The 26,299-nt window shown below is 38.7% G+C and overlaps 1 protein-coding gene and 1 long non-coding RNA gene across 2 annotated transcripts; one reads left to right on the forward strand and one right to left on the reverse strand.

The window, feature by feature from the left end:
• Positions 1-629: 629 nt before the first annotated feature.
• On the reverse strand, positions 630-25,451 carry rab3b (RAB3B, member RAS oncogene family). The gene is made up of 5 exons (XM_067596088.1): positions 24,590-25,451; positions 14,913-15,137; positions 9,988-10,106; positions 9,772-9,896; positions 630-6,298 (listed from the first exon to the last, which is right to left on the reverse strand). Exons 2-5 carry the CDS (start codon positions 15,135-15,137, stop codon positions 6,114-6,116), a joined length of 654 nt encoding a protein of 217 aa, XP_067452189.1. The 5' UTR covers positions 24,590-25,451; the 3' UTR covers positions 630-6,113.
• LOC137187292 (uncharacterized) lies at positions 15,144-18,965 on the forward strand. The gene is made up of 2 exons (XR_010929183.1): positions 15,144-17,620; positions 18,056-18,965. It is a non-coding gene; the product is annotated as an uncharacterized lncRNA (long non-coding RNA).
• Positions 25,452-26,299: the final 848 nt, after the last annotated feature.

The following is a 26,299-nucleotide window of genomic DNA, read 5'->3' on the forward strand; positions in this document are numbered from 1 at the left end:
TTATTGTCTCCTCTCCTGTTTCTGCTTGTTGTTAATGATAAATTCAATGTGTTTCTTTGTAGCTTCCTTTGTAACTGTGTCTGCTACTTAATTTCCTTTAATACTAATATGTGCTGGTATCCATAAGAATCTTACATTGAGTCCCATCATTTGAATTATATATAATGTTTGTTGTATTTCTGTCAAAATATCCGGTCTGCTCTCTGAATGACTGTAACTAAACTGGCTAGTGATGAACTTGAGTCTGAACAAACAGCTGCTCTTAATGCTGTTAATACTAATTGTGTGTAAACTGATTCTTTTTTCTACCTTCAGGTTAAACTCTGTAACTAAATGCAGTTTTATTAACTGGATTCTTTGAAGCATCTGTGTAGATCTCAATGAAGCTGCAGTTCTCTCATTGATGATAAAAAACAGGGAAAACAAACTGATTATTGCCTTATAAACCCCCTAACCAATGGTGTAAGTATGGTTTATATGACTCTCTAATCACAAACTACAGAAGTGACTGAATTAATAAACAAAATGATTAAAACATGCAAAACTTAGAGGTGGAGAAAGTAATACTACAAGAAGTCACACTGAAAAACAATCTGACAAATGTTATGATTAAAGATTGTGATTTTTATTATACTAAATTGCATCTATAATATACAAACATTCACAATATTTTTGTACAATCACTTTGTGCTTCTCCCCCGTACAGGAGTGAACTGTAAGACAACAAGTTTACATAAACTCTCTATATAATTTGTCCATGGTATACACAGCATAAAAATAAATTCATACTCAACACCAGTATCATTTCTAATTCTATAATTTACAAATTCACTTAGAAAATAATCATATGAAGACAATGTCGATATTATTGTACGTTTTTATCAATATGAAGACACATGGTGGGGAGTCACACACAAAAACGTGCGCTGTGGTAGCTATAACAATTTGGCAGGATATTGTTTTTTCTACCTTCATAATATTTAATAATAAATGCACAAATTTTTTTCTCCTCGTCTTCCCTTTTTTCTTGAAGTCTTTCGTATACACACGTACTGTATCTCAGCTGACATGACATTGTCAAAATATCACACTTCCGTCAAAGATACTGTACATAAACACAAAAACCCTTACAACTGAACACGCAATAAATATCATGATAACCATATGCAACAATAGAACATGTTGGCTCTAATATCACACATCACACACACACACACACGCACACACACGCACACACACACTCACGTTCATGGAGGAAACACTGCAAACATGACGGCTACGTGACTACACCTGCTAAAGGGGAGGGAGAGAACCATGTGCTCTTCACTCATCAGCCCTGCTCACATGTGTGTGTGAGTATAAAACACCCTCAATATGGCGTTGGATTGTGTCGGCCAGTGCAAAAGCTATAAGCCACCATGAAGCAGGGCTGCAGCGCTCGGCGGCAGTCTGGGTCGAGTCTCTGGCAGTCTGATCTGGGTCTTGGATCTGCTTTTTTTGTTCCTTTGTTTTGTCCAGTTTGGTTTCTGAGGCTATTTATTCCTGAAAAACACTAAAGAAACCTCATATGGAAGTTTATTAACCTCTTCCACTTCACCCATGTTTTGGAGGAAAAACTAAAAATGACATTCCCAAATTAAAATGTCTGCAGCTCCTGAACTACTGTGACTGTGCAGATAAATAAGATCTTACCAGAAAGGAAACCTCCTAAAGTTTCTTATGAAAGTGTCAGAGACACACGAGGTGACACAGAAACAGAGCAGAAGGTCGTTGAAGTCAGCAAAAATTGACACATTTTGTCCACCTAAAATAAAAAAGTTTTTTTCAGTTTAAATAACTGTGTCTTTGTCTATAAAGGTGGAGGCAGTATTTATATTTTTGTAAAAATTAGGTCTTCCTGGTTTTGACAGCAAAAGCACAAGAAGGAGAGAGAAGGTCAGCTGACAGACTCCTGGCAGAGTTAATGAGATTAATGACAAAACTACTGAGCCAACACAAAAACTAATTTGAGCTGTGAATAAATTGAGAAGTCAAGGTTGTCTTTGGTCTCCAAATTTCTAAATCGACCGTCAGTGGACGTGTGTGTGAGAAGTGAGATCTTGAACCAGCGTTTGAACTAAATATTTCACCGTCTGGGACAACCAAAAATAACCAATCACAAGTACACAATCGATGTGGCTTCACTGGTGCATATAACCATACTACCAAACAAAGTTATGATTAATTAAATTACCACTGGTGCACTGGGGTCAGTTACCCACTTTGCCCAGTTAATAACCGTGATGATAAACAGTATCATAAATGAGTATGATATCATGAAAATCTGAAGCATTATACCTTCACAGCTCTGGAGTCTCCTGCTCTGTTTCTCTTTTACATTAATTACAGCCGGGGTCAAGAAAGTTCTACTTTATACTCCCAGCACATCGTTCCCTCAGCGAGGATCAGACTCCCTGTGTTCAAACTATCTTTCTGCTAAGGTCAAGTAGTCAGGTTTCCTCAACTACATTAATTTCACAGCTCTGTGCTGGAAATTTAAAAAAAAGATACTTCAGACAGTTAAAGCCTGAGTCTAGTTTTCTTAAGCATATACAGGATGTCATTAAATCTGCCTGCAAGCAAGAAAGCAGATATGATGCGATATACTTCCAACAGCTGGCACAACAGCAGACATTTTGACACTTCCTGTCATGTATAAGCACCGATGTGTCGGCTGAAGCAACATGAAGCGCACTGCAGCTGCCACAGTAGACGAGGAGCGTCAGTGTTTCCTATGAAAGAACGCTGCAGAACCGACTGAGTGGTGAGTCACAGCAAAGCAACCGTCACTGGGTTTGACCTGGGAGGGAAGCGAGCTCGTTAGGCTCTCACTTTTGAATAATATCAGGATTCTTCCCAGTGAGCTCCATCTTTAAATGTCATGACTCTAAACCTGCATAGCTTTTTTTTTTTTTTTATTATTTTCCAATATTCATTCTCCTCCCAGCTCTGGTTTGATCTCCACCAACTCCTGAGAAACATATTAAGTTCTTCAGCTGCTAAATGTTCCACTCTCTTCACCAGCTAGTCTCTAACTTTGTCTGTTTCCTGCTGGAAACACTGAGACTGAACCATTATAACCATTATAATATAGCTCACAGTCTTCAAATGTCCAAAACCCAAATATATTAAGTTTAATATAATGTATGAAAAGTTTTCGATTGTCACATTTGAGAAGCTGCAACCAGCAAATGTTTGTTGCTTAAATGATGAATAAAACGATAATTTGATTATCGGAATAGTTGCTGATTGATTTTCTGTTAATCGACTAATCGTTGCAGCTTCATATGATACATAGAATTAAGTCATGTAACCCTTCATATATTTTATTCTTTCAGTCCTTTTTGTTTATTTTATTAGAGTAGACTTTGTTAAGTAGACTTTATATATATTTTAATTAAATATATTGTATTTATTTATTTTTCAAGTACTTTTTTTCCTCTTTTGTTGTTTGATCAACTGTTTATGTTGTAATTCTTGGTTTTGTGTAATGTTGTCTGTTATCTGTTATCTTGTGTACACTGTATTCAATATTTTGTCAATAATATATTTTTGCAGCTGCACCAGACAGGAAGTAAACCACCAAAACTAAGAGGCTGATCTATTGTTAAAGGCGTCACACATGCAGACCCTTAAATTCCTGACCTGACGACGGATTTTTATTTTAGATTTGTGCTCGCTCAAGAGTTTTTGTTATTAAATATTCATGACTTAAAATCCTCATATGAAAAAAAATATGTAAAAAAATACATTTTAAACAAACACATTCTCACATTATGGCGATTAACTGCCAACAATCCAAAACAGTCTGTTAACATGTTGCAGTAATTATTTTCCAATTTGAGTCAGTTGGATTTCTACAGAAGTTTAATTCACCAAAAAAACAAAAAATTAGATGTTTTCTCATAAATCTGACTTTTTAATCTCATCTCTAATAACTCTCTCGTCAAGACAAGATCTTTATCTCATAATTACAATCTATTAATATTGAAATATGAGTACTATATAAGTACATAATAGTCATAATTATGAGATATGCAGAAATCATATTTTTCTTTTGGTGAATGCAGCGAGCTTCTGTAGGTTTCTACGTTGTTCATTTGAAATAAAACTGATATTAATTTTATAACAACTTCCTCGGTCCAGTTCTGGTGTTAATATCAGCAGTTGAAGTGTTTGTTAATGAAAGTGCAACACAAGTGCTGTTATTATTGTTCCTGTACATACTTCATACTTCTACCCACACTAATAATCTAAATGGACCCTGTTAAAACATCACGAGGCACTCTCTGTTTAACTTTGTGCTGTTAAAAACCACTGAAGAGCAGCGTTAGCTGTGCACTTTGTCTGGTTCTTGTACTGGACATGTTTCAGTCTCGGACTCGACCCGGTTCTGTTTATTCTTTGACTCATATGATTTTGGCTGCAGCCCTGCCTGGGAGTTGTGCATTGGTGGTGTAGCCCTAAAGCATCTTTCAAGCTAAAAACAGCACTAAGTAAGGCCAGTAACAGTTAGTGGGCTATAGGCATATTGTATTAGAATGGATTTACTATCACTAGCTATCTGAGAAGCAGCCTATATGATGTTTCGGCGGATGACTCGATGAACAACTACAACCTGTAAACTTGTGAACATGAGCAGCAGTGGAGTTGTGAGTTTCTCATTGTGCTACACTTTTAGAGGAGAGGCAGTGCTGTGCTTACCTGTGGACCTGCTTCCTGCTTCCTGACAGGACACTTGCACAAAACATAATTTGGCGTGTTTCTACGGATGCATCTCGAAATGTTTACACAACCACATTCGCTGTTGCTGTTTACCTGCAATTCAACAGCGTCATATGATCAGAGGGTTTATTTCTGAATACTTTGGGTTGTGTGTTTTTAGTTTACTTCAGCCAGGAACATGCTTCGCAACATACAACACAAGACACCTGCACCAACTGATTTTGCACACACCGGCGGCGTCTTAATGCGCATCGTTGCAGGTTGACGTCCTACTTTCTAGCGTTCGTGAGCTTCGAGAACCTGCTGATGTGTGCTGCATGTAAGCGTTCGAGGCACACCTGCTTTTCTTAAAAATGTGCTCTGATGTGGAGTATTACACTAACGCATCCATTTTAAACCTGCCTCCCAACAGGAAGTTGGATCAACTAATCAGCTTATTTGATGCTCAGGATCACACCATGCATTGTTCGGACCTATGCTTACACACAACCACTGTCTCTCTATGTAGAGGCTTTTACATGTATGTTCAAAGATTCGTAATTACAGCTTTAAGGCCCGGTCACAACAGCATTTAAAACAGTAAAATTTATGGCAAAATAATTTATTGGTACGATTCAGCACAAAGCTTTTGTATCGCGTTCGGCTTTGATACGCAAATTTGTGCTGTTGACCTGTGAGGGAACAAACTGCTCCATTTAATAGGGAAGAGTTTTCAGACAGGAGTCCATGGTACAAATATGTATTTTAACTGTGTTAATTAAACTGTGTGAACATATTGTCCTGTTAGGGGATTACTGAGCAAGCTCAGAGAACGACAGAGAGCCACTGTGACTGAGTAGCCATAGCATGTTCCCAGCTGGATAGCATGTTAGCGATTAGCTTGCCAGTTGCAGCGGTTCACTAACCAGCCCTGCCAGCGAGCTTCCAGCGCTGCCTGTTTCATGAATAGATTAACTAATGACTAATAGTGTGACCAGCCTTTATTTTCCTTCTCAGACAGTTTTTTAACACTGTTCAATAAACTGGCCTCCTTTCTCACAGCGACATATTCAACATGGCTCTACAACCTTATAAACACGCCAAGTTAAATTTTGTTGAGAGTACACTGCTGCCCTTACTGCTCCGTCTACAGAAGGACCAACCTCAGATACTTGGGGACGGGGAGAGGATGAAACTATAGCTATATAAATGTTAGTTAGCAGAAACTGCAGTAGGCGTGGTGATTATTGACTGCTCACAAACATGGACTGAAGCAGAGAGAGTGAGTTGAGGAATGTTACATCTGTTTTTTTCTTTTTCTCGAGAGCTTGGGGGAGCGGACGAGACAACGGCAGAGGGATGACGGACGATCAGCAGCACTTCTGAGGTAGCTGGGCGGGCTTGTCGGTCAGTCTGGTGGTCTTGGTGCCGGGAGCCGCCGGCGCCTCCACGTCCACGCGCTCCGACATCTTCACACAGATGATGTCAACCAGGCGCTCGAAGACCTGCCGCACGTTGATGTTCTCCTTGGCGCTGGCCTCGTAGTACTCGAAGCCTGCAGCAGGAAACAGGAAAGTGTGAATATGAAGAAGCTTTGGGGAGGTTAAGGCCGTCGCAACGCAGATCGGATGTTTTAGATATACAAACATTTTCTTAAAGACAGATAAATTAGTTCATTGGTTGGATTAAACCATAGTTAGCATCTCAATCACTAAAATTCTGCTCAAAAGAAGTACATTTCTGATCTACTGTCCTAAAAGTTCAGTCATGTTACAGGGACTCCAATATTTCCATATAACCTGAAATCAGCTCTGCGTTAAAACAGTTCAAATAAAGAGCGAATAAATTAAGTATGTGACTTGAACGTCCCTGAAGCGCCGGAGAGACGAAACAAAGAATGAACATTCAAATGAAAGAGGAGGCTGCGTTTTTTTTCATGCATAGCTGATGTTGGTTTGAAGATCATCTTTAGATAAATCTCTCATGCCACCAGGACTTACTAAAGCACAGTTCAGTCTTCAGGCTTATTTTACGTAGCTGGAAGAGCCCACGTAGACCAGAGACTCATGATGGAGACTGCTGCTTTTGTATTTGACTGCCAAAGTAAATAATGTTCTAAGCAAAACTAACCAAATGTGACAATATCTTCTAACATACATTAAGGTTACTACATCTTAAAGAGGGTTCGGGGTGATGGTTAACAGAATATAAAGAAACACTGAAATGGCGGGTCGTTCTTTTTGACTGCCTTCTGTTTTGTTGGTTTATTTTGTTTGGTTTTGTTGATATAAATAGGTACTGTGTGTTTGTTTGGTTTTGTTTGCCTGTTTTTCTTGCTTTTTCACCTTTATTTTAATTTACCACATTTATACTATCTCTATTTTTGTGAAATAAAAACTTTAATGACCAATGACCAAAACTTAAATACGTTTGTGGGCGTGTGCGAACGGTCTGACATCAGAGCAGTTGAAGCCCTGACTTTTGTCTTGCAGGGAGAAATTTTTTTACATACTTTGACCATGTTTAACATCCAACATCAGAACAGAATAAAAATAACAGAAAATCACTAAAAGCAGAATATGTCCCCGTTAAGATTCACCTTTTTAATCTAGTCTGTATCCTTGTTTTAAAAACATAATATGTCTCCTTTAATATAAACATCAGATATGAGATCCTGATAGTGAAAAACTCATTGAACTGCACCCTCAGCTAGTTCATTTAATTAGTTTTGTGTGTCAGTTCAGAGAGTATCTATTGACAGTCCCATCATGGGAGAGAGTGTGTGTGTGTGTGTGTGTGTGTGTGTTTAAGCTCTAGATTTTACACGTCCTATTTAAACTTCACAGCTGTGGATTTGTCCTGTGCTTTTGAACTAATCTAGTATCACTGTCTGAACATGTGCATCACTCCGTTTGGGGCTTTAAAGATTGTTTTCTGACTTAACTTGGGAGTGGCTTTATTTATTTCAACCTTGTGTTTGCTATATTCAGACTCTTCTGCCCACTTCACAAATATCTGAAACATGAGAAGATGTTTTCAGCTGTCCAAATGTTAAACATGGTGTTTTACCTCACAGATCCAGGCTGGATGAAGGACTCTGATATCTGGCAGAACTTCAGTCACTTCTGACTGTGTCTGTAACTTCTCCCTGAACTGTGTGAATATCTCAGTTTATTTCAGTGGAGTTTAATCCGGAGCCTACAGCGTGTATTTATTCAAGACTTATATCTTGGAAAATAGCTCCCAGCAGTGGAGCTAAAACCAGTATTGTGCATTCTCTAATTAGAACATCTCATCGGCCCAGAGCAATATGTACACACACTTGTAGTATTTTGTTTTACACACACCTCCGGGGGGGGGAAAGTCATTTTCTCCTGGAGTTGAACTGGTTAATAGAAGTTCATCTCCTGTTTCACACAGTACAGCTGAACATCAGACAGAAATTCACACCATGACAGTGCAAAGTTTTTGATAATCTGGGTCAGTAGTTATCAGACTTTCAAGAATAAATGATCGAAAAAGTTGATTTTTCATACTTAAAAAAAAAGATTTATTCTTTATTCATTTTTTTATTTTTTATACACAGAGACCATTAATGACATCTGTCCAGTGGTGGAAAGTAACTAAGTACATTTACTCAAGTACTGTACTGAAGTACAGTTTTCAGGTACTTGTACTTTACTTGAGTATTTCCATGTGATGCTACTTTCTACATTTCAGAGGGAAATATTGTACTTTCTACTCCACTACATTTATTTGACAGTTTTAGTTACTTTTCAGATGAAGATTTGACACAATGGATAATATAACAAGCTTTTAAAATACAACACATTGTTAAAGATGAAACCAGTGGTTTCCAACCTTTTTGTCTTTTGACGTCTTACAAAAAGCAGTGTGTAGTCGGGGTCACATTTCACATGTCTATGAGTTGTTAACAGCTCCACCAAATAGTGATTTTTCCCTCTAAACTTCTCACATGCTTTCATTTCAATAAATGTTCAAATGATCTAATATTTCAGCAAAAATCAAAGATTAGAGAAAAAGTCCAAAAACTGAAAACAGATTTGTGTATCAGAACTTTGTTTTTTCTTCTTTCCTCTCCCATTAATCATCTCACCACCCCTCAGATTTATCTGCTGACCCTTTGGAGGGGCCCCACCCCTAGGTTGGGAACCACTGGACTAAACTAGCTAACTGTATATAAAGTAGTGTAAACTAGCTCCACCTCCAGCAGCTACAACAGTAACATGCTGCTCTAACACTGATGCTTCACTATTAATAATCTAATGATGTCATATATAATAATATATCAGTCAGAGGGACCAAACCACTACTTTTACTGCAATACTTTAACTACATCAAGCTCATAATACTTATGTACTTTTACTGCAATACTTTAACTACATCAAGCTCATAATACTTATGTACTTTTACTGCAATACTTTAACTACATCAAGCTCATAATACTTATGTACTTTTACTGCAATACTTTAACTACATCAAGCTCATAATACTTATGTACTTTTACTACAATACTTTAACTACATCAAGCTCATAATACTTATGTACTTTTACTGTAGTAGACATGGTAGACAAGCTAATTTAGCTCCACACTGATAAGTGCAGACAATGGAGATGATCAGAAAGTAATTGATCATTCAAATCAATGCAGATTTATTCTTGTTGTTTGTTTGATACATATAAATTAAAAAAGATAATAGAAATATCCTATCAAATGTTCACATACAAATAACCAACTAAAACAACTCTGATCTTAATGATGCTGCTTCATATTTTATTATTGATCATATCTCGTCCAATCAGAAAGAAAACAGAGTTTCTGTCCTGCAGTCATCCAGGATCTTCTCTGAGCCACCTGAACACACCTCTGCAGCTCTCTGACAACAGATTTTATTCTCAAGTTTGTGAATAAAAGTGAAAGATTTATACTTTTATCTTCTCTTTATCTTCTAAATACGAGTCTTGATCTGAGGAGTATTTTGCAGCTTTCATGCAGCAGTTTCTCACCTAATTGATCTGCGAGGTGTTTTCCTTTCTCTGGAGGTACGACTCTCTCCTCGTCCATGTCACACTTGTTGCCCACCATGATCACCTGGGCGTTGTCCCATGAGTACGTCTTAATCTGGGTGGCCCTTCAGCACACACACACACACACACACAGCAACATAAATCATCAGCTATTAATGACTGGAATCTGAATCAAGCTCCAAACCAATCACGTACCAGTCCTGGACAGCGTTGAAGGACTCCTCGTTGGTGATGTCATACATGAGGATGAAGCCCATGGCGCCGCGGTAGTAGGCTGTGGTGATGGTGCGGTAACGCTCCTGCCCCGCCGTGTCCTGGAAACAAAAACACAAACTCCGTGATAAAACTCAGAACTTATCTTTAGAAACCCGACACTACTGGGCTGTTCACATCCATGGCCAGAAGCACATCAGTGGGAGTTTACTCACTATTCTACCAACTAGAACTATCGTGTTTTCTAAAATGTTGTTGTGTTTGGTCTCCAAAACATATATTCCAAGAGGACATCCAGAGATTTTCTTTTCAAATCTGTGGTTGTCTGGAGTTTTATACCAATGTCCTCTTGGAATATGTTAGTTTGTGAGTTATTGTGGCACTACGTCTTTCATATGGTGTCTGCTGTGGATTTCTTTTCTTATTGTGCATTGCCAACCAAATTAATTGCCCCTCCTTTGGCGGTGGATATCTGTGATTGTTTGAGTCAATATCGCACATTAATCAAACCTTAATGTGCTGTTAAGGTTTGGTTAGGATTAATTAGGTCCAGTCTGTCAGGGCTCTGGCTGGATTTCTAGTTTTTCTCCCTGTGTTTCTCTATGTTTCCCTGTTTTCCCCTGTCTGTTTGTCTGCCTGATATATCTTATTCCTCTGTGCCATAGACCTCCGTTGTCGTCCAAAATCTATTAAAAACACATCAGTGAGCCACACCGCTGCACTGGGTGACATGTTCCTTCATCATGAAGAGTTTGGTCATGTTGTTTAGAAACTGCTTCAAAGACTAATAACAGCGTCAGTTTTTCACTCTCAGTAAAGTATTTGTGTGTCAGGAAGAGCCGTGCATGCATGAGGACGCAGGTCTGTTGATGCTGCTCTGCTAGCTTGTTGTGTGACGCGTCACAAAACTCTTGACTTTGTACTAAACTACTTGGAGAAATGTACAGTTTCTGGGTCAGAGTCTGATCAATACAACAAGCGTGCAAAACTGGCAATAGTTCACTATAAAGAGAATCACGTCCTCATGCAGGCACAGTGTCTCCTCCTGACACGGAAATACTTTCCAGAGTCACATGACGCTGACCCTAAACAAACTAAAGTGACCAAACATGTCACCCAGTGCAGCAGTGTGACTCATTGACGTATTTTTAATAGTTTTTGGACAATAATGGAAGTCTACAGCACAGAGGAATAAGATATATCAGGCTTTGGATAAAAAAACAATACTTGTTAGTAGATCAGTTCATTGTTGGTTTGTATCCAAACATGAGATTTGTTGACAAGAAGAAAACATAGGAAATCGCAGCCTTATCCTTTAAGACATCCACGGTTAAAGTCTGATGTTTTGTTGACCCATCCACCCTGATTTCCTCCCAACGTCCTTTATCGCTCTAAAATAACATCATCTGATTTCCTCCTTTGCTTCCGCCATCATTACTAGGACCACTAGAGGGCGCTGTCACTGCAGTGTCAACAGATGATGTTTTGGGGCACTTACTAAACAACTGACTCAGTCTTTTTTTTTTTCCTCAGAGGTCAGACTCATTCTCCCTGGTGATGATATGAGCTGATATTGTTGAAAAATAAAAACATTTAATTATATGTGAACTCAAAGTGTGCAGAAAACCAGTCGGTTGTTTGAAAACGTACTTAACGGTATAATAAATGAAAGCATCAGGGACACAGCTTTGGATTTGTGCAGCTAATCAGTCATCAAGACTTTCACTGCTGTCAGAGTGTGAATATCTCACTCTTTCATCTCTCAGCGACCAAACAGCGCGACTGGTTTCAGCCTCATCTCCTCTAAGACTCTTAACCGTCTTATCTGGAGCAGCGATCGATCCGCAGCCGCAGGCGCTGATCGCTGCTCATTTACAACAAACCAGCTGAGCCTCAATGTGACTTTCACGCACATCCATGACTCTTAACATCGTTCAGCCGCCATCCGGCTCCATCCTACCACCATTTCATCACTTCATCCCCATACCACCACAGCTGGCCTGGGTGCAGTCACTCCTCTAAATTTAGCTCTTTTGTGCTTCACTTGCTCTGCACACATTCAACAAACACTGATTCTTTCCTGTAGGATACGGCGAATGCTCGTTTGCATTGAATTAATTTAGATTTGATGTGTGATTATGTGTATGTGTGTGTGTGTGTGTGTGTGTGTGTGGACAAATTTCGGACTAAAGACCAGTTAATTGGGGAAGGCTTGTCCAATTGGGAAAAAGCTGATTTCTAGGTCAGTAGTTAAGGTTAGGTTACGGGTTATGATTATGGTTTGGGTTTGGGTAAGTCTCTAGTCTATGTAATGTCCCCAAAAGGGACCTAGGACGACGTGTGTGTGTGTGTGTGTGTGTGTGTGTGTGTGCGTGTGTGTGTGTGTGTGTGTGTGTGTGTGTGTGTGTGCTGAATGCGGTAGCAACATTATTCATGGAGGGTGATAAGCGGAGCCTCAGGCAGTGACTGATTCCTCTCAGCTGAGTTGAAAGCAGAGAGAAATGTGTTTGATTTCCACAGAAGACGACGTCACTGCACAAAAGTGTGTGGACAGCTTCCTCCATGTGTGATAGTCGAACACGGACATTAATGTGCTGCTATAACAGCCTCCACTCTCCTGGTTTCCCAGCAGATGTTGGAACCTGGCTGCAGGGATTTTTCTCCTATTCAGCCACAAGAGCATTAGTGAGGTCTGTCTCACCTGATCATCCCTGCCTTCTCATCTGCTTCTCTGCTTCAGTCTTTATGTCCACCATCTTTGTATCTTTGACTGAACAGATATTTTCTATTATTTGATTTAAAACTGCTGAATGAATTATCAGGTTTCTGTAAAGTTTAATCTTTACCTTCACCTTTTTTATCCACAACTACTGTTACACCTCAGACAAGCGTAAAAATGATTTTGAGATTGAAAATAAGAATTAAAGAACGCAATGATGAATGCAAATCTTATGAGACCGCATGAGAAGATGAACCAGCCAGCCTCGACCAGAGTCTGTATTTTCTCTCATCAGTCTTTCTTAAAAGCTGAAACATGCTCCTAAATGTTTTCTGTCTATATTCTTAGATTATAAGATTAGTGAGTGTCTACTGCTGCACTGGACAGTAACATCTGAACACCTCATCATTTTAAAACAAAGCTTAACACAAACAAGAATGTTTTGTAAGTATTCAACAACTACAAATCCCATGAGGCTTTAGTATTGTGCCTAAGGCTAAGCTACAGGCACTAGAGACACAAAGCCATGCTTAAGTTGGTTCTGTCATACATTTGTGTAACTGTATACATGTGTGTGTTTTTATTTTAAATGTGTGTTTTTGTGTGTGTGCGTCTATTTTTACTCATCGCTGTGCTTTCAGTTTGAATCAATCGGCTTTGATTAGCTCTACTTATGGCACTGTCCCCCACTCCCCTTCCAACACACACACACACACACACACACACAGACACACACATTTTATCACACACACTACCTCACCCCCCTCCCCCCTTCAGGCTCCTCTGTCCCTTGCCGGGTCTCAACCTCTTCGCCCCAAGAGGTCTCTTTAATTGCCACTGAAGACAGCACTGTTAGGGTGTGTGTGTGTGTGTGTGTGTGTGTGTGTGTGTGTGTGTTGGCGAGAGAGTGAGTGAGCATGAAGGGCTGCTGCCATGGCAACAACATCACCGCTGATGATACAAGCCGTAGCCAGAAGTCTATGTGTGTGTCTTTTCTCTTCCTCCCAGCAGCTTGTTGTTGACTGAGAGCAGAACATCATGTTACACTGCAGCAGTACATCCTGAGTCTGTATGTTGTGTTGCTTTACATTACAGTACATCACCATGTTTCATGTTACACTACGTAACAGTGTATTATATCACCAATGTTATGTTACACTACATTACAGTGTATATCATCATGTGTTATATTATGCTGTATTACCACGTTATGTTACAGTATATTATATCACCATATGTTATGTTACATTACAGTGTATTATTTCACCATATTTTCTGTTATGTTAAAGTGTATATCACCATATGTTATTTTATGTTATATTACCACATGCTATGTTATGTTACAGTATATTACAGTGTATTATACTACCATGTATTACGTTATGTTACAGTGTATTATGTTATATCACACATATATTATATCACCATATGTTATGTTATACAGTGTATTGTGTTATGTTCCAGTTTATTATATTGCCAAATGTTATAATATGTTACGTTATGTTACAGTATATTATATAACCACGTTATGTTATGTTACGTTATGTTATGTTATGTTATCTATTGTATCAAGACTATCTCTTGTCATATGGATGGTGCTGGAAAGGTCCCTTCACTGAACCTGGGTTACACATATACTTCTGTTACATTGCAGTGTGTTATATTACAATCTTATGTCATGGTATGTTATGTTCTGTTATGTTATGTTACATTACATTATGTTACAGTATTTTATATTACCATATGTTATGCTTCAATACGTTATAGTATATCACATATACATATATACATATACATATATATATATATATATATATATATATATATATATATATATATATATATATATAGCTACTATATATATACTATTACATTTTCTGTATATACTCTGTGAAAAATATTTGACCATTTGAAAGATTCTGCCACTGAACTAGATGCAATTATGAGCTTTTTTTTTTTTTTTTTTGGATAAAAAAGCTCTCAATAATAACATCTTAAGTGAGACTCATGGGAGCTAATCATGCTTACACTGGTTTCCATTAGCATTTTGCTAACCATCATCAGAGCTGTGTCTGAAATAATTCAGTCAAACACTGTTTCCTGTATGATAAAGATCCAATAGTTTATTCTATAGTGAACAGTAAATTGAGTTTTGATTTATCAACAGTATCTATCCGTCCATGCTCACCCAGATCTGCAGCTTGATCCTCTTGTCGTTGCGATAAACCGTCTTCACCTTGAAGTCGATACCGACGGTGCTGACAAAGGAGTTGCTGAAGGAGTCGTCGGCATAGCGGAACAAGAAAGACGTTTTCCCGACGCTGCTGTTGCCGATGATCAGCAGCTTGAACATGTAGTCAAAGTTCTGGTCGGAGCCGTCCCGCTGGCCGAAACGCTGGTCTGCCTTCGCCATCTGACGATTTGGTTTGAAGAGAGAAAAACACACAATCAGTGTGATATTCATCTTAACAAGTTTCCATTTTCAATGTCACGCTAACATTTTTTTATATTTTGTATGCTGATGTTACCTTTTTTAAAGCTAATGTTACTTTTTTATTTTTATGCTAACGTTATCATCGTGGTTTGGGACACACAGTTCATTTCTCACCACCTGTAACCTTGTGTAGTCTGTTAGTATCATCACTGCTACTAGTTGCTGTTTCTCACTGGAATACGTGTCACGTTAGCTGCAGTTGACAGATTGATCATTTTACTGGTTTCCAGCTAGTTGCTTTATTTCTAAATACTGAAAATGTCTGTATATAAGCTGTCATGATACTGTTGCAACAGGATTTTTAGCCCCCTTGCTGTGTGAGCATCCTTCATTGGTAAACGGGAAACCTGTTTAATTAATTGATACCTAATTCATTTGAATGAAAATTGCCTATCGCACAAAACAGTAAACATTTATTTTCACATGTACACCAACTGCAGGTGACAACTTGGATAAAAACATTTGGTAGAAATAAAACTTCTCATCTTAGAAACTGAGAATATGACCAACATAACATTTGCTTTGAATTCAAATGTATGACTCAAATGTCAAAGGCAATTAACAGTTTAACAGATTCTGTTTTTACTTCAGATTACATTTTCCTCTGTGGGCTGAAAAAATTCTTCAACCTCTTGCTGTGATGAAACTATTTTAAAACCTGTTGGGTGAGCACAGAAGTGCTTCTCTTTGTTCCTGCAAATCTGACATTATAGAAATTTTCACCCGACTGTGACGATGAGCTGCAGCCAAATGTGATTCAGCACAAAGACCCAACAAACAAAGACTCGTTGTAAACAAACATTTCCTGTTAGACTTAAACCACCGAGCCCTTTGCTTAGAAGGGTTTTATCCTTTGAAGACTCGTGCTGTGTCTCAATTCAAGTTTTTCCGCACGTACATTTGTTATTTTGAGTGCATAAGTTCATTCACACTGACAATTATGACAAAATTCAGTTTACTATGAGTACCCAGATGGTGCACTCATAACGGTCAAAAAGTTGAGTGTGGAACACCGGACACTTCTCACCCTCGATGGTCGCCATCTTGGCTACATAGCCGAAGGGGAGGTTCCACCAACCTATCATCTAACTTGTGAAAATGGCGGCCGAGGAAGCTGCAGCGGTTGCCATTGCTACGGTGAACTTCACACCATACAAATATAAGTATTGATATAAATATCGTCTTCACTGTAGAAGATTTTAGTATTAGATGTGTGGTCAGAGGTTTGGCAAGTTGTAAATGGGGTCCCTTATTTTGTGGCGGGTTGCCAACGCCTCCTTCTTCAAAGTGAGGCGGAATGCTGCCATGAATGGATACAAGTAAGTGAATGCATATATCTAGCTATTGTTTAACACTATCATATGAAACCTTTCCAACATTGCTACATACTGGTTTCTATACATTGAGGTTACTGCATGCAGTGTCATGCCATTATTGTGATCCAACTGTATTTCAATCAGAACATACATTACTGGTCGAGGCCTAGAGGGGAGGGTGACCCGAGCCTTTGTGAAAAAATAAAATAAAAAGGGAAAACCTCAAACGGAAATATAAGGTCGGTTGACTTTTTCACATGTCACTATCACTGTGAGGTAATCAGCCCTACGGATATGAAAAGTTATCAATTATCATTTGAGTTGATGAAGAGGTAACTTTAAAATATGTCAGTGTAATACTGCATTCATGTTACTCATGTTACAGCTATTTGGATGCTCTCATGTTGACTAATTACTTAACTTTTTTCTGGTGAAAGTAGTTAGTAGCCCCAGGAAATGTAATACCAGTGTTTCCCCAACACGCATTCAATAGCAGTGGTGAAACCATCAATACTGAATAAAGAGCACCACTGAAATTTCAGTTTATTATTCATTATGTTTGGTGCACACTTAATGTATAGTGCTCATAATACAAATGAACTGAGGATGATTTTATATCACTTACATTTTACATTTTGCGTCATACATTTTAGTCTTTTTATCATTTCTACTGAGCACAGCTGCACTGCTGCTGAACAAAAATCATAGGGGAAACACCGAATACTGTTAGGAATTTGCAAGGAATGACATTTGGAATGTTTGATCTGAAACCAGAGTGTTTTTCTGTTTCTTGCTGTCCTTCCTCTGCAGGACCTGAAGTGCCACAGAACTGGGGTCAGCACAGAGGAAGGTGAGACCACTCCTCATTGCTTTATCCTCCAAGGACGTGGCGTGGTCGAACCTCCCTCTGTGGTGACACCAAGAACAGGACACAGCCACAACATCCATGACATCCACCCCAAAAAAAAGGCAGTGGGTTGATGTCGGCGGACAGGTTTTAAGGGATATGCGGGAGATGGAGGTGAAGGCAACAGAGAGAGGAGACCAGAGCCAGAGAGGCAGCTGAGAGGGAGGAGAGGAGTCAATGTGAGGCTGTAGAGAGGGAGGAGCACTTTTTTAAAGAGATGAGGGAAAGGAGAGAGGAGAGACAAGGAGATTGCTGCTAGGGAGGAGCACCTCGAACAATGACTAAACAAATAATAAAAAAACTCATTATCTGCTCTATCTATTATTGTCACTCTAGATCTTTAGTCAATCACTAATATTCACACACAAAGCAAGGCAAGTTTATTTTATAGCACATTTCAACAACAAGGCAATTCAGAGTGTTTTACATAAAGCATTAAAATCATTAAGACAAAGTGCAAAAGAAACACATTAAAGACATTTAAATACGATTAAAAACAGTTTTAAAACTATTAAATTTTAAGCAAAATGATTTATTTAATCAATTAATGAGCATGGTCGTGATCTGGTGCATAACACAGCATTGCCATCCGGTGCCTGTCCTCTGCTCCACAGATGGCGCCTGGAGGTGCTGGTTCTGGTTGGTCCCCTGCTGCTCCCTCCACATCAACATCTTCTGGCTGCAACAGGTCCCCATCGCTGAGACAGATGTTGTGCAGGACTGTGCAGCAGGCGAGAACCTACAGGACAGAGAGGACATCCACCTCCAGCGCTGTCAAGAAAATGGACCTCCACTCGATCTTCAGGATGCCAAAAGCTCTCTCCATGATGCATCTTGCTTTAGATAGGTGACTATTAAAGTGAACCTGGAGTTGTCAACAGTCTGGTCTATAGGCTACGTAGATCACAGCAAAAACAATATGTAAATCAACATACCATAACAACATACCATACACACTGTACACAGTGTACTACATGGAAGTGTACTAACAGAATTTTCCGAAAAGAGAGCGTCGGAGTCGGAGCTGAATGAATGTGAGCAGCAGATGAGTCACAGCTGAATATCCTGCTGGGTTTAATCTAGCGTGGATGGCTGTGTCAGTGGAGACTCATCCTCTCTGTCAGAGACCAGGGGAGGAAAAACTAAGACTAAATTCATCTGAAATTACAATTCTGGATATTACGACTCAGCAGACATTTCTAATATCAGGACTCTTATGTGCTGTTATCATGTCACCATAAAGAAAACTGACTTCATATGTCAAGAGTGAATTCTGAGACATTTTCAATTGAATTTGCAACAATCTGAATTTTTCATTGTGTAAAGTGTGTCTTATTGTATTATGTTGTTTATTGTTATGAGACAGCTTGTGTCTCAACATTTAAAAAACAAGACTGGGTCAAAACCGAGTGTATTACTGGACCCTGTATGGTCACTGTGTGAAACTGTGGCCAGTGTGTTACAGTGATAGTCAGTGGTCATGTCTATAATGTGAGTTCCTGGATATTAAATGTTTATCTGCAATTTTCTGTAATTGCACCAGTAATATTTGTTGTTTAAGTGCACTGAAGCAGCATCACATGACATGGTTATACAACGTTTCAGTCAAAAAAAGGTTATAAATGCAGCAGCAAGAATCACATCCTGGGATGTTTGATTTGAAGTGAACTTATTTTACTTCTAATTATAACTATTCTAATTATCTGTTAACTCCCTCTGCTCTTTATCTGTTTCACTCTGTGGATGTCTTTCATTTTTCACTCTGCAGTGAGCGTTTTGTCAGAGTGATGGTTATTTGGTGCTTTAACCGTGCACTCACCCTCATGCTTCTATGCACCTTTTTTCAGCCTCTTTCCCAATCGATGATCCTGGAAGCTGCAGTGGAAATTGTAAATGAAAGTTCTGACAGCATTTTTGGGTGCAAATTCAGGAGGCTTATCTCCACCCAGTTACTGCAGTTACAGTCAAATCAAGCGCACCTGCAGAGCAGCCGCCCCACACTACCCTGATATAACAGCTACATGAGTCTCATGTTTTACCTGCAAGACTCATGTTTTAATGCTGTTGTTCATCGTTTGTGATGTGAAAATGTCAGAGAAATAAAAAGCTTGCGTCCTGTCAGTTATAAAATCCAGTCGCACCACGGAGCATCTTTCCTGCCGGCTGCTGACAGCGCTGCCAGCCGCAGAGTGGATCACGCTGGACGGTAGAGGAGGAGACGCTGGCACGCGTTTAAGAAGGATTTTAGCCAACTTTACACCAAAGCTGAAAGCTCTGATCAGGAAACACAGTCACTCTGTGTCGTGCTGCTGTCCTCCATCATCTCGTGCCAATTCATTTTGAAAGAGGAACGGCCAATGGGGAAACTCCAACACTCGGCCAGCCAACCAATGGTGAAACTTCATCACTCACTCAGGCACTCATAGACAACTGCGGTTATAGGGTCGGTCCAGCTAACAACAGCTTGGTGCAGTGACTGTTTGCAGCTTGAAATCTTGTCATCACATTGAGGTCGTCAGTGTAAAATATGTTGTCAGTCCAACGCTACACATAGGAGCATTTTCTGATCTGACGCCCATATCAGTTGGACAACATCATCCGTCTGTGTTTTCCAAAACCATTACACATCACTGTTGAAAAATAAATGTTTGTGACAACCCTATGGTTAAGGTTTGGTTAAATTTATGCACAAAAAACACTTGGTTAGGTTTAGGAAAACGTTGAGGCTTTGGGTTATAACTGTGTAATTACAACTTCCTTCCTACATGGACTTAGTCGCTTAGGGAGGAGGCCGGGCTGTATGGATAGTAGTGAGAGATGCTTGATATACAAAGAGTTTGAACAATATATTTTTCAGTCTCCCCAAGACCAAAAATACAAGAGCAAAAGTGTAATGAATAGGTATATATATATATATATACCCATATATATATATATATATATATATATATATATATATATTGCACACATAGAACACCATAAAATCTCGATAATTAAAATAAAACAGATGTGACAGGAGAGGTAAAACACTGTCCCCTCCACTTTTTGCTGCTGTTTTTTTTCCTTATTTAAATCAAGGGACTAAGGATAGAGGATGTCCTATTTAAAAAATGTTGCTGCTGAACAACAAACGTTCCTCTCTTTGTACAACAACAACAAACCCCCCCCCCCTCCCCCTAGCTTTCACCACAGAGACCCGAAGAAATTGGAACTTCCAGGTTCTATTCCAGAAGTTAAAAACAAAAAACTCAATTTAAATCCTACTAACATTTGTAAATCCATCCATTTTCTTTACCGCTCATCCTCTAGAGGGTCACGGGGAAGCAGAAGTGAATCTCAGCTGACGTTGGGTGAGGAGCAGGGTAACCCTGAACAGGTCGCCCGTCAATCACATGGCTGACATATAGAGACAGACAACCATTCACACTCACACACACATTTTCACCTACGGGCAGTTTAGAGTCACCAATTAACCTAATTGTTTCAACTCTAATAATGACAAGCCTTGGAACAGAACCTTTCTGAAGATTGTGTCGTGTGGCTCCTCATATATTTACATCAGGACGGCGGTTTTTTTAGAATTATTCAATATGATTGTTTTTTTTTATTAGGGTTAGGGTTAGGGTTATTCATGTTAAGCTGCCCTTAACAAACAGCATTTCCCAAAAACACACACATAAAAACACACAAAACAGGTGAGTGTATGGGTGAGTTGAGTGTCTGTGGTTTAGTTCAGACATCTGTAATATCAGCCGGACAGACAGAAACAAGCTTTAACTGGGTGATTAAAACCTGCTTTTTGTCATTATATTTGTGTAACTGAACTGAAGCCAGTAAATGTGTAACAGATAAACTGTTAATGCCTTTAACTGTGTCCAACACTGATATTGCAAAGATCTGGCAGATATGTTTTATAATGAATTAACCAATAAGGTAATAGTTAATGTAAGTCCTGTCTGTCTGTGACCAAGTCAGTCGCCCTGCTGCTGTAGATGCCAGTCGACAGGCTGAGGTTACAGGAACAAACACAACTCATCATGCATTTACTTTACATACATTATTACACCATATGGGCTGTGAATATCACCAATGTGTCACTGGACAGGCAGAACCATGCCACTTAAAGAGACATTCAGCAAAGAACGGCCTATAATAACAATACTTTACATACAAGTGGACACAATTATATGTTGACAAACACTGACTGTATGATATATTAAAAAGAGGGAAGATAGAAGATGAAAAGATGCATAAATGCTACTATAAACTCACTATTGAGCACCACAGATACATTATATCCATATAGGTTTACTTTAGAGATACTATAAGATTATTTTTTAGAATAAATAGCCACCAACTATCATATTACTTCTGTAAACAGTAGAACTGAACATTAATATGGATATTTTACAATAACGATACATCACAATGTGCAAAATAACACAATTGATGTTCAAAGAAATGGACTGTTTGACTGTTACACGTGACCTTCATGTGAAACGTTGGTCACATGATGACAACTGAACCATTTTCATGACAACTGGGCAAACTCCGTCTGCAGATGAAGACCGTGAGATGCTTACAAAGGTAATAAGTGGACCTTGAGTGAAGACTGATTCCGCTTGCTCAAAATCCTTAATTTGGGTGAAGATGACATGATCACCTCAATATTATAAATGATAATAGTGAATTATCCTCCAGCCTTAGTATACTTTTACTTTGGCTTCCTCAGCCAAGGATATTTAGGATGTTTATACTATAAGATAAGATAAGATAAGATAAGATATCCTTTATTGGACTCAGCATTGCTGCATCACAAAACATGTATCTCCCAAACATACTTACATACATACATACCTAACATCATTCATCCAGAATCAAACAACCAGAAAAAACACACAATTATTTCAATGATATAGATAAAAACCACTACAGCTTAATAAAAAAAACAGGAAAATAATATATCACCAGTACTGCTCAATGAAGCAGGATATTGCACATTCGGCACACAACCAACAACTGAAGTACTGCACATGCTACTGTACACCATCTGAAAAGTGCTCTGAGACCATGTATCCTTCCACCAACGCAGTATTTAAATGCTGCTGTTTGAAATCCATTAAGATTTTAAACAGCAGCATGGATATAGGATGGATACAATGGATACTTCAGCCAAAGTATAAACCATAAAAATCACAACAAGCCTCTGCAAACTCCCAGTGAAGCAACACTACAAACACTGTATGCACCTATAAAAATACGATAAAATATCATAAAGATACTTCAGCTATTATAGCAACTATAGCTATTAAAACTATAGTGAAACAAAGTACTTCCATTTTAAACTACTTTCCATTTCTACTCCACTACATTTATAAGTGACTACTTTTCAGATCAATATTTCATACGTAAAACACACAATCAGCTTTTAACATATTGTTAGTTTCAGTGATGGACGAAGTACTGAGATCTTTAACTGAAGATCCCCTCCAGACATGTATTAAGACTTGAAAAATACTCTGCTTGGAACAATATTATGTACCTGCTTGTCTACTTTGGTATTTTTTACTTCAGTAAGATTTTGAATGCAGGGTTTTTTCATTGTGGTATTTTACTTAAGTAAAAGATCTCAGTACTTTTTCCACCACTGTGGAGATATTTAGTGAAAAGCTCAATATATATTAAGGCCAATTCACATGTCAACACTATATCAGCATATGGAAATATGACATGGATATGGAGATAATATAGGAGACTTGGATCATATATATATATATATATATATATATATATATATATATATATATATATATATATATATATATATATATATATATATATATATATATATATATATATGTATGTACAGACGGGTAACAGGTTGTCATGTTGACTCCTACAGTGAAGGGATCTGGTGGCTCTGTTATGCTTTGGGGGGCATTTTGCTGGCATGGTTTGGTTTCTGGAACAGTGTTCATCCCTCCAGCAGAGTCCAGAGACAGTAGAATCAACGCCAAGGCTGAGGAACAATATTCTTCATAAAGATATTCCCTCATCTGGTGTTTTGATGATGGTGAGCGCTGTCTAACACGTCAGTCCTAAATCTCTCATAGGTGTTCAGCTGGGTTGAGAGCTGGTGACGGTGAAGGCCATAACATATGATTCACATCATTTAATACTCATCAAACCGTTCAGTGACCCCTCGTGTCCTGTGAATTTGGGAATTGTCATCCTGGAAGAGACCACTCCCATCAGGATAGAAATGTTTCATCATAGGATAAAGCTGATCACTCACAACAACTTTGTATTGATTAGCAGTGACCCTTCCCTATAAGGGGACAAGTGGACCCAAAACCATGCCAGCAAAATGCCCCCAAAAGCATAACAGAGCCCCCAGACCCCCTCACTGTAGGAGTCAAACATTCAGACCTGGACCAGTTTTTCCTTTAATTTGTCACCTGTCTGTGTGTGTGTGTGTGTGTGTGTGTGTGTATGTGTGTGTGTGTGTGTATATATGGTCAATACAGAGGACTACATTCCTATGAGGAGATGAGGTGAAATATAGACATACTATGGCAGATTAAGATGAATCACAAGGCCAACAGAGGCTCAACTCCCTCCAGAGAGCCACAGACATGCTGTACCTGTGAGATTATTATGGGATATATAGGAACATTGTGTTTCATTGGGTTTTATGATCAAAATATGTCAATTATAAAGCAAAAAAACGTCAATATAACCAAAATCAATATAGTATATGATGGAGGTGGTGCAGAAATTTGGAAACCAATCATAAAATCAATACATTACTTTAATGTTGAGCACCTATAGACGCCTAGAAGACACATTAATGTGGATATTATCCTATATTAGATTATATATGAAATATAGTCTAAGGAAAGAAATAGGCACTCAATTAAACATTAATTAAAGATTATTATAAGGAGATAATGGAGCCTTATTGTCGCACAGGCTCAGGTGTGATCGACGTTATAGATTCATATCAGCAACATCATCAGGCCTGTGTGTGTGTGTGTGTGTGTATGCGTGCGCGTGCGCGTGCGTGTGCATGTGTGTGTGTTAATTAAACCGGTGTTAAACGGTGTTGTGTCACCGCCGGTCATCCGTGTTTTCTGTCTGTGTCTTACCTCTGCTGGGCGGATCTGATGTTCTCTCTCTCTGCTCTGCACCTGATGGCTCAAAAAGATTCAATGAAATCCAAACGATCCTCAACAACAGCCGTTTACAATCTGATCCTCTGACCGTCTGTTAGGAACCAGGAGATCAGGAGCGCCGGCTGCGTCGTTTGCAAGCAGCAGAGTGGAATTTTTTTTTTCCTCCAGAAATGAGGTAAAATTGCCTGTAAACGTCTCTTTTCCGCGGTGCCGCACGCAGCTTTTTTACGCACGGTTTTACGCTGACATCCTGCGTTAATTCAAGGTGGAGCGAAGCGATGGGAATATTTGCGAAGGCGTCTGCTGCCTGTCACCTCCTCCCCCTAAAAATAAACCACCGCCGGCTCCTTCTCTGTGAATGAACAGGCTTTTATTTATTTTTTTCTTCAGGCTGTTTGCAGGCGGCTCCTCCTCCGCCCTATCAAACGGCGGATTTCTGCAGACGCGCAGCGGCAGAGGCGGCAGTCTTCAGTGCTGCTGCACATTTATGACTCATAATTGGCAAGTGAGGCTGTAATTGCTTCAGCATCAACAACAGAGACATTTTCCTGAAACAAATGAAGAAAAAACTGCCTGTTTGTGCTGCTGCTGCTGCAACAATAAACATATAAAACACACATAGCTACAGGTGTGTTTTCTGCTCTTTCACATTCAACACACTGACTGACTTGTGAGGTATTTACAGCAGATTATTCTCCACAGCATCATCCTGACATTTTAATGTGGCGGCAATACAGAACTACAGAGGTTAAACTAACCGTGGATGATAAAAACGATGAGATTTGGTCAATTAGTCACTGACATAAATGTTGGCTTTAATAATTGATTAAAGGTGAGGTTCACTATTTTTCAAGTCTGTCTTAAAACAACGACAGAACATTGAAAGAGGTTTTGTTTGCTGTATTTATTTTATTTCATTATTTTCATTACAGATTAATATGCCGATTATTTTCTCAATTAATTGAATAATCATTTTGTTGATAAAATGTCAGAAAAAAGTGAAAGTGCTCTATATAATTTCCCAGTCAATGGTTGTGTCATTAAATATCTTATTTTGTCCAAACAGTCTAAAACCCAAAGATATTCAGTTTACTGTCAGGTATGACAAAGAAAAGCATTAAATCATCACATTAGAGAAGCTAAAATGATGACATTTTTGGCATATTTGCTTCAAAAAATGACTAAATCGCTTATTCCATTATCAAAATAGTTGCCGATTATTTTCTGTTGATCAACTAATCATTGGAGTTCTACTCATGTTCATGCTGACCATTAATCTCTTCCAAACAAGCTTACAATGGAAGTGATGGAGGCCAAAATCCACAGTTAACAGTTTATCTGAAGCTAATCTGAAGCTTCAAATGAGTCAAATCAAGTAGATATCTTTCAACGTTACAGTCTTTTTAGTGCCAAAGTTCCTCTTTTTGTTACTATACTTCCACCTGCAGCTCAACAGGGAAACACTGTCCGAGGAAACACAAAGAGGGAATTTGATGCTAAAAAGACTGTAAATGTGTCAGATATCCACTTGATATGACTAACTCAGACTGCTGAAGCTGAATAGAAGCTTCACACAGACTTTTAAATGACTGTGTGGACACACTGTGGATTTTGGCCTCCATCACTTCCATTGAAAGCACATTTGAAGGATTTTTTAATATCCAGTATGAACAGGAGGAATGA

This window comes from Thunnus thynnus, chromosome 8, assembly GCF_963924715.1.
Source record: "Thunnus thynnus chromosome 8, fThuThy2.1, whole genome shotgun sequence".
Lineage (NCBI taxonomy): Eukaryota > Metazoa > Chordata > Actinopteri > Scombriformes > Scombridae > Thunnus > Thunnus thynnus.

What these genes read in the sequence shown, in the direction of transcription:
- rab3b (XM_067596088.1), bottom strand. Translation starts at nt 15,137, where the DNA reads ATGGCGAAGGCAGACCAGCGTTTCGGCCAGCGGGACGGCTCCGACCAG. An exon ending in GGATCAAGCTGCAGATCTGG is followed by an intron (nt 10,107 to 14,912) that starts GTGAGCATGGAC and finishes TTTTGTTTCCAG; the next exon opens with GACACGGCGGGGCAGGAGCG. An exon ending in ACACCTCGCAGATCAATTAG is followed by an intron (nt 6,299 to 9,771) that starts GTGAGAAACTGC and finishes TTCCTGCTGCAG; the next exon opens with GCTTCGAGTACTACGAGGCC.